Source organism: Cebus imitator, unplaced genomic scaffold, assembly GCF_001604975.1.
Source record: "Cebus imitator isolate Cc_AM_T3 unplaced genomic scaffold, Cebus_imitator-1.0 Scaffold96, whole genome shotgun sequence".
Lineage (NCBI taxonomy): Eukaryota > Metazoa > Chordata > Mammalia > Primates > Cebidae > Cebus > Cebus imitator.
Genome location: NW_016107411.1, coordinates 3,532,069 through 3,543,017, shown reverse-complemented (window position 1 = coordinate 3,543,017; position 10,949 = coordinate 3,532,069). Strand labels below are relative to the sequence as shown.

The 10,949-nt window shown below is 47.0% G+C and overlaps 1 protein-coding gene across 4 annotated transcripts in view; it reads left to right on the top strand.

The window, feature by feature from the left end:
• The window catches only part of DCTN2 (dynactin subunit 2), a 17,478-nt gene extending 6,658 nt beyond the window's left edge, over nt 1–10,820 (top strand). The window contains exons 3-15 of one of the 4 annotated variants that reach the window (XM_037741236.1): nt 2,921–3,164; nt 5,670–5,766; nt 5,970–6,031; nt 6,363–6,461; nt 7,004–7,164; nt 7,353–7,497; nt 7,810–7,875; nt 8,086–8,124; nt 8,300–8,377; nt 8,468–8,539; nt 8,789–8,891; nt 9,001–9,092; nt 10,359–10,820. In XM_037741236.1, the coding sequence (XP_037597164.1) occupies nt 2,921–3,164; nt 5,670–5,766; nt 5,970–6,031; nt 6,363–6,461; nt 7,004–7,164; nt 7,353–7,497; nt 7,810–7,875; nt 8,086–8,124; nt 8,300–8,377; nt 8,468–8,539; nt 8,789–8,891; nt 9,001–9,092; nt 10,359–10,445 (1,345 nt within the window). In that variant the 3' untranslated portion in view covers nt 10,446–10,820. Of the gene's footprint in view, nt 1–2,743; nt 2,750–2,920; nt 3,165–3,410; nt 3,436–5,669; nt 5,767–5,969; nt 6,032–6,362; nt 6,462–7,003; nt 7,165–7,352; nt 7,498–7,809; nt 7,876–8,085; nt 8,125–8,299; nt 8,378–8,467; nt 8,540–8,788; nt 8,892–9,000; nt 9,093–10,358 lie in introns of those variants that run through there. The other 3 variants (XM_017536222.2, XM_017536224.2, XM_017536223.1) reach the window with 3 other exon arrangements.
• The last annotated feature ends 129 nt before the right edge of the window (nt 10,821–10,949 follow it).

Sequence of the window (10,949 nt, the reverse complement as noted above, 5' to 3'; positions counted from 1 at the left end):
ATGTTCTGCCACTGTGCTATTGTTGTAGCTAATCGTTTTAAATTCCAGTGAGTCCCTGGCTGGGTCACTGAAGGGCCTGCTGGCCTTATGTTTGAAGATCATTAATCAAGGGTTAGAAACAGCTATGATCCATGAATCATTGTCTCTTCCCCCTGTGAGGTCTGCAGAGTAAAACTGTCCAATGGAGGATGGGACAGAAGCATGGAGGCTTTGAGAGCTTTAGAACATGAGGCATTTAGGCGCTGGAGTTAGAAGGGAGTTGCCTTTCTCCTCCTCAGACTAAGATCAAATTAAGATATTGTTTATAGAATGACTTTTAGCTTTTTTAGACAAGGATAGAGAACAAAAGGGACAGCCACAGTCCTCATTTCTTAGCTGTATGTGGATTATCTCTGGGAAAAACTCATTTTAATATTTCCCTATGCTAAGTCTTTAGAGAAATGTAAATGGGATGAGAAGCAGGTTTATATGCAATTGTATGATAATAACTTGGATTATTTGTGCTTTTGTGAGTCTTTCTGTTTCTGCACCCCTCCTTTTGAAATGGATGGATGGTCAGCAATATATTGATCCATCCCGGACAGTTTTATTCTACAGCTCTGTCCATCTTCCTTGTCATCATGGTTTTGAAGTCCCCTGGCTGCAGTGTTGGCATACAGCCTGAATAGGCTCAGAGAGTAACAGTGGCCACTGTCCCTGCCTGATTTAGAACCTCAGGTCTTGCCCTCTGAGTCACAGCCACTTAGCCAAATAGCCCTGGGGAGAGGGGATTCCATTAGTGAAAGGGACTGGGAGTCATGTACTAGGTAAGCTGGCACCCGGGATCAGGGCACTTGAAATCTTTCAATCAAGGCAACTAGTACTACTCCAGGTTATGCAAGAATCATGCCTAAAATCGCATCATCCTTCAACCCACCCATAGGACAGACCTGGAGGTGGTATGTACTATTTGCAAACTAATATACCACTTTTTCTTTTCTTTGATTTTCTGTTCTCCCTATTTTTCCCAATCCCCACGGTTTGAACTTAAGCTTATGGCCCATTGTCTTTTCTCTCTCCTTGAGTTTCTCCCAAGCTGGTTTTAGCTTGGTGGGACAAATCAGAGAAAGGTATAGTGTGTGTACTTCTCCTTTGTGTTTGCATGTGTGCACCTATGAGTGCTTATGCTCACTCTGTGCAGAGACTTCCCAGCCTCCACCACAGGACCTGGAGCTACCTCTACCCTGAGCTGAAAGAGGAATCTTTTTTTTTTTTTTGAGATGGAGTCTCAAACTCTATCACCCAGGCAAGAGTGCAGTAGTGCAATCTTGGCTTACTGCAACCTGTGCCTCCTGGATTCAAGCAAGCCTCCTGAGTAGCTGGGATTACAGGCGCCCACCACCACACCCAGGCTAATTTTGTGTTTTTAGTAGAGATGGGGTTTCACCATGTTGGCCAGTCTGGTCTTGAACTCCTGACCTCAAGTGATCCACCCACTTCAGCCTTCCAAAGTGCTGGGATTATAGATGTGAGCCACCATGCCCAGGTGAAAGAGGAATCTTGGCTGCGACCCTATCATCAGCTAGGGAACAGAGAGGCTATGGGTCAGAAATATGTGGCTGAAATCTTGGTGCAAGGAAGCACTTGTTTTTATCCCACCATAGTTTTTCATATGCACACAAGAATACTCAACCTTCCACACTTCCATCCATCTGCCCTTCAGCAGAGCTCCTAGAAAGGCAGGGCATACCTCTGGATTTTCCCTCCTGGTAATTCTAAACCAACCTTGCCTGGAAGTGGGAGCCTTATCTATGTGGCCCAGACTTAAATAAAGTCTCTTGGAAATACTCTCACCCTTCCCCCTTGTCTACCCTCCAACCCCTGTGAATCTTGTGAACAGAGGGTTGAAGAAACATATTCTGCACATGGGCTGGTAGCTGTGAATCTTGGTGTCCTCTGGACCCTCTGTGCTAGCACATCATGGCAAAATTGCTCTGGATCCCTTGGAGCTGTGGGGTGACTTACCAGCCACTCAAGGTAGAGGCAAACAAGCCAGGCTGCCTGAGGGACCAGGAGCAGCCCTGCCTCTTCTCTTGCAGGAGGAAGTGACAATGGGGCTGTACTTAGGTACTTCATCATTCCTTAAACTCACCTTCTATACATCTCACCTACAGTCGTTATCAGACTTCCCACCTGATCACTCTCATCGTGACCGATTCTGTCATCAAAATGTCTAATTTTTCACAGCTAGAGAAACCAAGAGATAGGAAGACATGGGCCATGAACTAGTAATGGGAACTCCACTCCTGAGAATTATTGACCCTCTATCAGCTACAAGTCCTAGGAATCTCTAACTTCTGCTTCATGTTCTGCCATTTCTAATAGCTTTCCCGCCACCTCAGCCTTTTCTCCCATTTCCTGTTCCATGCCACTGGCTTGTAACATCTAACTTCTAATTCTCAGATGATCTTAAACTGCTGCTGTTAATGGCAAAGCTTCATGACATCCTCACCACCAGAGGGAAAAGGGTCTCATGCTCTTCTTTCTCTTGGGGTATATGATGACCCCAGCTGAAATTTCTTGGCCCCAAAATTTCGCTAGGCTCCCCTGGGGCCCTGTGGTGCAGTGTGTTTGAAGACTGTCATGTAGTGCATGTGACAATTTGCTAATAACAATTTTGTCTTTTTTTTCCCTCCCTCATCCCCATTCCCCCACTCCCTTTCCTTTTAACTCTTGATTTTCTCACCTCTGGGGAAACCACAAGGAGCTGGTAAGAAGCCTGACCTTTCATCTGCTTTTTAACGGGGTGTGCTGTGATGAGCAGTTGTTTCTCTGTCCTTCAGACTCTACTAAATCTTTCATTCCTCTATCCACTCCTGCACCCAACCTTTTCCTATCTCACAAGTCACTGTAATTATACTGCCCCCAACTCATGCCTCAGATCTTCAAGACACTGCTGGAGTGGGTGCTACTGGAGGACTAGATTGTGCCCCCGGGCAACAGCCTTGGAGAGGCTCCAGAGGATGCCAGTGCCAGGTAGCCCAGCTGGCCCAGGACGCTCCCACAGCAGGGATGAAAATGCTGTCTGTCCCTGGGACGACTGTCCAGAACCTCTGAGACTTACCGTCTGTGTGTGGACCCTCTTTTACTCCCTGCTTTCCCTACTTAAGAACATAAATAAGAAAGTAGGTTCCCATCTGCATAGTGCCCTCCCATAATAAGGGCTTAACAAATGGTATATGATTGATTTTTTTTCTGTGTCTCTAAGTTATGCCTCCCATTACTCTTTTTTAAGAGGATTAAACAAAAGAGGATGGGTGGATTGGCCTTGATTGGGGCTTTCACAGGGAGAAATGACATATTCCCGTGTATGAACTTCAGAGAAGATGGCTGTCTATCCTGAGCCTGAGCCCTTCTCAGTTTATAGAGGCCAGAGACCACACAGCTATTAGATGGGTGGGTGTTCTGGCCATAACATTTCAGAACAGGTTAAGAGATAATCATCTGGGACTCAAATGTCTCTTCCCCCAGGCACTTGCATATGGGACATTGAGTCTTTTGTTTTTCTCTAGATCTATAGCTCTTCCCCCTCTGCCCAGTAATTCCCTGAAGAAGAGGTAAAGATCAAAATTGATACTTTGTCCTTTCCTCTTCTCTTCCCTTATTTTTAAAGCTGCCACCCACACTGATTCCTGCTGTGACTAATAGCAGAACAGAGATGAAGGAAGGAGCTTCCTTCCACCTGCTTTTCTTTCTCAGTGTTGTCCCACCATGTCACCCTCACACCTTCTCCCTACATACCTACACATAGGCAGAGATTCTCAGTCCTGGCTGTAGGTTAGAATCACCTGGATATCTGGCCCTACCCCAGAATAATTTATCAGAATCTCTAGAAGTAAGCCCAGGCCTTTTTTTTTTTTTTTTTTTTCTCTCTCTCTTTTCCTTTTTTTGAGACAGGGTCTCACTCTGTTGCCCAGGCTGTAGTGCGGTGGCATGATCTCAGCTCACTGCAACTTCCACCTGCCAGGCTCAAGATCTTCCACCTCAGCCTCCTGAGTAGCTGCGACCACAGGCTTATGCCACAATACCTGGCTAATTTTTCATATTTTTTGTAGAGACAGGGTTTCACTATGTTGCCCAGCCCAGGCTGGTCTTGAACTCCCGAGATCCACTGACCTTGGCCAAACTTTGGGACTACAGACAGGCTTGAGCCACCATACCTGGCTGTCTCTTTTAAAAAAAAAAAAATAGCTTTTTCTTTGAGACAGAGCTTTGCTCTGTCACCAGGTGCCAGGCTGAAGTGCAGTGGCACAATCTCGGCTCACTGCAACCTCCACCTCCTGGGTTCAAGCAATTCTCCTCCCTCAGCCTCCCAAGTAGCTGGGACTACAGGCATGCACCAGACTACACCCAGCTAGTTTTTGTATTTTAGTAGAGACAGGGTTTCACTATGTTGGCCAGAATGGTCTTGATCTTTTGACCTTGTGATCCACCTGCCTTGGCCTCCCAAAGTGCTGGGATTACAGGCGTGAGCTACCGTGCTTGGCAAAAAAAGCATTTTCTAAGTGATTCTAACATGTAGCCTGGAGTGAGAACCATTGTTGTAGGTGAAAGAAGGAAGACTCATTTGCCTTCCTCCTGTAGAAGGTGGAGGGAGATGCCATCCCCAATAGAAAAGGACTCCTGAGTCTCCCTCCAGCTTCCATCAGTACTCTGCTGGGAGCTGTTAGGCTTCTGACAATTGAAAAAGGGGCATGCAGTCAGGAGTGCCCAGTCTCGGTGTTGTTACTAGAATCTGAACAGCATGTAGATATCTAGTAAGGAGGGAACCTCTTTGCTTCAGTTCCTAGGGTGAAGTCTCTTTCACCACCTACTGTGTCCCCTGTTTTTGGAAGAACTTAAGTGCTTAAAGCACAGCAGAGGAGTCAGGGAGAAAAATCAGGTGCTGCAGCTTCTCTGAAGACATGCTGGGCTATCTCCATTTCAGGGCTTACATGTGGCCCTTGCCCATGGGTACTCTTGGCAAGCAGATATTGCCTATGTTTGTTGCTTGTAAGATGTCCCATAAAAATAATCCAGTAAACCCTTGCCCCTTCTCCCTCTCCCTGAATTTTCTGGCCTCATGGCAGCCTAGAAATCAGGCTTCTGGTCAGGACCTCTGTTGACCTTCCTTTGTACTAAGAGCTTGTGTCTTACCTTCAGCAGGTTTAAAGTCCTAATATTCACACTCAGGGTTAGTGTCCTGATTATCTGCCTTCCCTCCTCTTTCCTTCTAGCAAGGACAGGAGGTTAGCATTAAAATGGACTTGCTCAGCGGGCAAGGAGATTTACTTTTGGGAGGGGGAGGTTAAAAAAGGTCAGGTTGGTTTCTTGCCTTGAGTGCATGGTGTGTGCCAGACAACTGGGAGGGTTAAGGTGGGGGGATGGGAAGGCTTATGTACAGAGAAGGTGGGGAGGTTATGCTCCAGTTGAATGAGGGTGTTAATATTTATACAACTGAGGCTCCAAATTTACCAGGAAGCTTCAATTTCCTAGGTTGAGCCTGGGTAGGCACCTTGGAATAGAGCTGCCCTTCTTTCCCCTTGGACAAGTAGGGCCCAGTCACCTAATGGTATGGGGATTTTGTGGGTTAGAGGAAGTTCTAGAGTGAGACTGAGTCTGCCCCTGGCCTAAACTACCTGTTCTTGCAGGAGGAGCTGACAAGCACAAGTGTGGAGCACATCATTGTCAATCCTAATGCTGCCTATGACAAGTTCAAGGACAAGAGAGTGGGGACAAAGGGACTTGGTGAGACTGGGCTGGAAGTTGGGTAGGGGGAAGACTGGAGGATAAGCATGAGAAGTGGTTTCCTGTCCTCGGGTCTTAGTGACTTGCGCTGTGGGGAAGGGGTCCCTCATGGAGATCGTTTGTGGAAGCCCTCATAGTCACCTGAGACCATGACTGCCTTGGGTCTAGATCAGGCCCTCAGTTCCATCTTCTTTTCTTGGCAGATTTCTCAGATCGTATTGGAAAAACCAAGAGGACAGGCTATGAATCTGGAGAATATGAGATGGTTTGTTGTATGTGTGTGTGTGTGTTGATGGGAATGGTGTAGTGACCCTATCTAGCCCACATGTAGGAGAGAAATCTAGGGATACAGGTGGGATTCTGTTTCTCCTCTGTTCCTGAGGAAGCAGCAGGATGCAGCCAAGGAAACTCTCCTCCCCTGCTGTTTGTTCTGGAGAGCCTCCAGGCCTCTGGCTGTCCTCAGTTCTTTTGTATTAGGGTGTTGTGGATTCTCAATTGGATATGATACCTTTATGACTTAGGCCCAGGATGTGGAAGAATTCTTGAGGTTCCCTGTAATGAGATGTATAACATTACCCTCTGTACTTGCTCTCTAGCTTGGAGAGGGTCTAGGAGTGAAGGAGACACCCCAGCAAAAGTACCAGCGCTTACTGCATGAGGTCCAAGAGCTGACAACTGAAGTTGAAAAAATCAAGGTAACGACAGACTTTCTTCTCCCTTCTGTGCTGTGACTTACACAGTAGAGGAAGACCTCTAGCAAGAAGAGAAAGATTCCCTGGCCAGGCATGGTGGCTTACGCTTGTAATCCTACCACTTTGGGAGGCTAAGGCAGGTGGATCACCTGAGGTCAGGAGTTCGAGACCAGCCAGGCCAACATGATGAAACAAAAAATTAGCCATGTGTGATGGCACATGCCTATAATCTCAACTACTCGGGAGGCAGAGGTTGCAGTGAGCTGAGATCAGAGCACTGTACTCTAACCTGGACAACAGAGCTATACGCCATCTCAAAAAGAGAAAGAAAGATTCCGTAAGCTCTTGGATAAAGGGGCTAAGGTTTCCAGAGTTTAGGTATATTTATCCATCTACATCCAGTGCTAACATAAGGTGGGCAGTCTGCTATGCCAAATACCATCCCAGTGACCTCCAGCTACAGCTACCCTTAAAGGGCCTGACCTATTTTTTTGCTCTTGATTCATTCTTGCCACCCCCTGCTTTTTACCTTTTTTTCATACTAGACGACAGTGAAGGAGTCAGCCGCAGAGGAGAAGCTGACCCCTGTGGTGCTGGCTAAACAGCTGGCAGCCCTGAAGCAGCAGCTAGTTGCCTCCCACCTAGAGAAGCTGCTGGGACCAGATGCTGCAATCAACCTTACTGACCCCGATGGTGCTCTGGCTAAGTGGGTACCCTACTTTGCTGAAAAATCATTGCTGATTGGGGTTGTGGATGGACTCAGCCAGCTACTGACAGGGGTGCTAAGCGAAGAAGTGGCCTGGCTGTTTCTTAATGCCAAGGATAAGGCAAAAGTGAGGGAGAGTGACTGGCCCTCTTCCTTACATTCATAATATTAATTGATCTCCTAACTAGGCGCCTACTGCTGCAGCTGGAAGCAACAAAGAACAGCAAAGCGAGCTCAGGGGGAAAAACCACTGGGACCCCCCCAGACAGCAGCCTTGTCACTTATGAACTACATTCTCGGCCTGAGCAGGACAAGTTCTCTCAAGCTGCCAAAGTAAGTATGGATACAGTGTTGGTTGGGAAGCCAGGGAAGGCATGTCCCTAGAGATTTTCCTGCTTCTCTCCAAGGGAGGGGGTGCTGGGAAGGCTTCTGATTCCTGTTGATTCCTCTTCTGATTCCTCGGTCTCTACATTTCCCTCACGCGTCTACCTTAGGTTAGGATTTTAAGATTATGGCTAGGTATGTGTTCCAGGGAAAGGAGTCCCGTGTGGTGGCAAGTGGCAAGCAGAGTAGAGCAGGGTTATATTTCTCCCACTGCAGCAGCAGGGAGACAGATGGCAAATCTCACCTCCTTCCTCCCACTAGGTCGCAGAACTTGAAAAGCGCCTGACAGAGCTGGAGGCAGCTGTACGTTGTGATCAGGATGCTCAGGTCAGGTGCTCTCCTGTACATAATCTACAGAGCCTTAGATCCTGCAACTCATGGTCTAACACTTGCCACATAAGCCTGGAAGGGGTCATCCAAGGGTTTCAGTTATAGGGATCAGCTAGTGCGTTCCCACTTAGAACCAGGAAGGATGAGAGAAGATGATAATCATGGAGATAGAAGGACCACTGATGTCTTCCCTCCCTTTCCCACCAGAATCCCCTTTCTGCAGGTCTACAGGGAGCCTGTCTCATGGTGAGTTGGGAAGAAACTGGAGTGTTTCGATTACAGAGGGGATAATTGGGATTGGGTTTGCTTTGAGGGTTATTTTTGAGTTTGTAGCTATATATTAATTTAGTGGAATATGAGAGGCCTCTTCCTAGTCTGATCCTTTCTTCCTTGTGATGCTTGTCCCAACTCTCATCCCCAGGAGACTGTAGAGTTGTTGCAAGCAAAAGTGAGTGCCCTGGACCTTGCAGTTTTGGACCAAGTGGAGGCTCGGCTACAGGTATTAAATTGAGGGAAAATTAAATTACGGGTAGCTTGGGACTTTGGAAGCCCTGGATGCTCTATCAACCTTAAAATCTGTTGTTTTCAGAGCGTCCTGGGAAAGGTGAATGAGATTGCTAAGCATAAAGCCTCTGTAGAAGATGCAGATACACAAAGCAAGGTCCGGAAGACAGCTTCCCCATCTTCTTTCTACTCCCTCAGTTTTTCTGAGTGGCAATATCAAAGCATGAGAACACAATGAATCTTCAGGTCCCCATCTTCATACTCTTATCAGCTGGGAAAGTCAGGGCAGTGCTTCCCTCTGCCCACTTGACCCTTTCCCCCCCCCCCGCTCTGGTGACGTAGCAGTCTGTGCATACTGACCTGGCTGCCTCAGCTATCCCCTCTGGGCCCTATTGTGTCCCTTCAGGTGCACCAGCTATATGAAACTATACAGCGCTGGAGCCCCATTGCCTCCACCCTCCCTGAGCTGGTGCAGAGACTCGTCACCATCAAGCAGCTGCATGAGCAAGGTGGGAGGCCAGCTGCCAGGAGTGCTAAGAGAAGTTGAAAAATGGGCAACTTTTGGTCCCTCGCTTATCTTGGATTCTAGTCTCAGCCATACTTTTCTTTCTTTTGTAGCCATGCAGTTTGGTCAGCTCCTGACACACTTGGATACCACCCAGCAGATGATTGCTAATTCTCTGAAGGACAATACCACCCTCTTGACCCAGGTGTGTGTGCCCCTTTGTTGATCTGTCTCCTTTCTCCAGCATGTACAAACTAGGTTCTCCAGTGTTATAGGGTTCTGCTTTAGCCTATTTTTGTAGCATGGTGTTGCGGCAGAGGGTTGGTCTGGAGTCTCCATCCTATTTTCAATGTGAAGGCCCTTTGACAACTTATTTAACCCATGAACCTCCATCTTTCCATTTGGGAAATGATACCTCCCTCAGAGTTATATAGATGAGGTACATATGGGGAAATTGTTAGGAGCTAGTGAACATGTTTTCTTATAAAACCCCACTCTTTCCCTGTTGTCCCAGCTTAGCTTACTCTTCCTAATGAGCACAGTACGCTGGAAAGAATGCAGGCTTTGAAGTCAAAAGCCAAGCCCTAATCTGATTCTGTCACTTCCTTTCTGACCCTGGATGATGAGTCTCACCTAGTTCCATCGTTCTTTTAGTAACGCTTGGGACACAGCAAGTTCACAATTTCTTTTTATTATTTTATTATTTTTGAGACAGTCTCACTCTGTTGCCCAGGCTGGAGTGCAGTAGAGCGATCTCGGCTCACAGCAGCCTCCACCTCCCAGGCTCCCAAGTAGCTGGGATTATAGGCATGCACCACCACACCTGGCTAATTTTTGTTTTTTTAGTAGAAATGGGTTTTCACGATGTTGGCCAGGGTGGTCTCAAACTCCTCACCTTAAGTGATCCACCCTCCTCTGCCTCCCAAAGTACTGGGGTTACAGGCATGAGCCACCGCACCCGGCCGCAAGTCCACAATTTCTGTTGGAGGCACTGTTCTCAGTGCTGGAAGGACCATTAAATTCGAGAGACCAGTGTTAATCACAGGATCACTGAGATAAATGAAAAATTATATAAAGGACTTAATATCCTCTTCCTCCAGAGCAGTTTGCTAAAATTTTGAACCTGTGAAACCTTCAACAAAATCTTATTTAGCTCTCATTACATAAAACAGATTTTTTAAAAAACTGTTCTGGTTCTACCTCTGAAAAAAAAAAAGAAACAAAAGAAAAACTGTTCTGGGTGAAGTCAGAATGGGAATTCTCAAGAGTCCTGCTTGCTTGGCACACCCTGAGCTTGATCCCTGGTACTCTAAGGGTAGCCTGAAAATTGCTACTGTAAACATCCCCTCTCTTTGGCCCACAAACTGTGCTTCCATTTCTTTTTTGTCTTGTCTCAGAGAATTCCTTCAGGTCCTCATCCAGTTAAGCAACTGGACCCGACAAAGAGTAAAACCTCTCTACCATTTTGTAGGTGCAGACAACCATGCGTGAAAACCTGGCCACAGTTGAGGGGAACTTTGCCAGCATTGATGAACGGATGAAGAAGCTGGGAAAGTGAGCACATGTGGGAACTGGAGAACAGGGGTAATCCCTACCCCTGTGAACTCTGCTAACAGCTTACATAGGGTTTCCCTTTTACTGTAACTCTAGCATCCCCATCCCATTTGAGACTGGGGGCAAGGGTTCTTCTTGCATGTGGGGTTTATACCCCTCCCCTGATGAATACAGAGTGGTAGCTGGGGGTTGGTTATTAGAAGGTGGTCTCCCCTCAGGCCTGAGGGATGAGGACGTGGACCCAGCCACATGCCAGCTCATGTCCAATACTGCTTTGCCTGGTGTGGGGAAGGATTGGGTCTTGTCCTCCAACACAGCTTCTGTGGCTGACTATAATAGTGTACAACCATTTCTGACCATTAAATGCTGTTGTACTCTGTGTGGCCTCTGCTATGTTTCCTGGGGAGGAGGCAGCACTAGGACACAAATAGACATTCATAGCATAATAGGCAGTCTAAGCCACTCTATACTACAAGAGATGAAATTTAAATTGTAACCTGTTCTTACC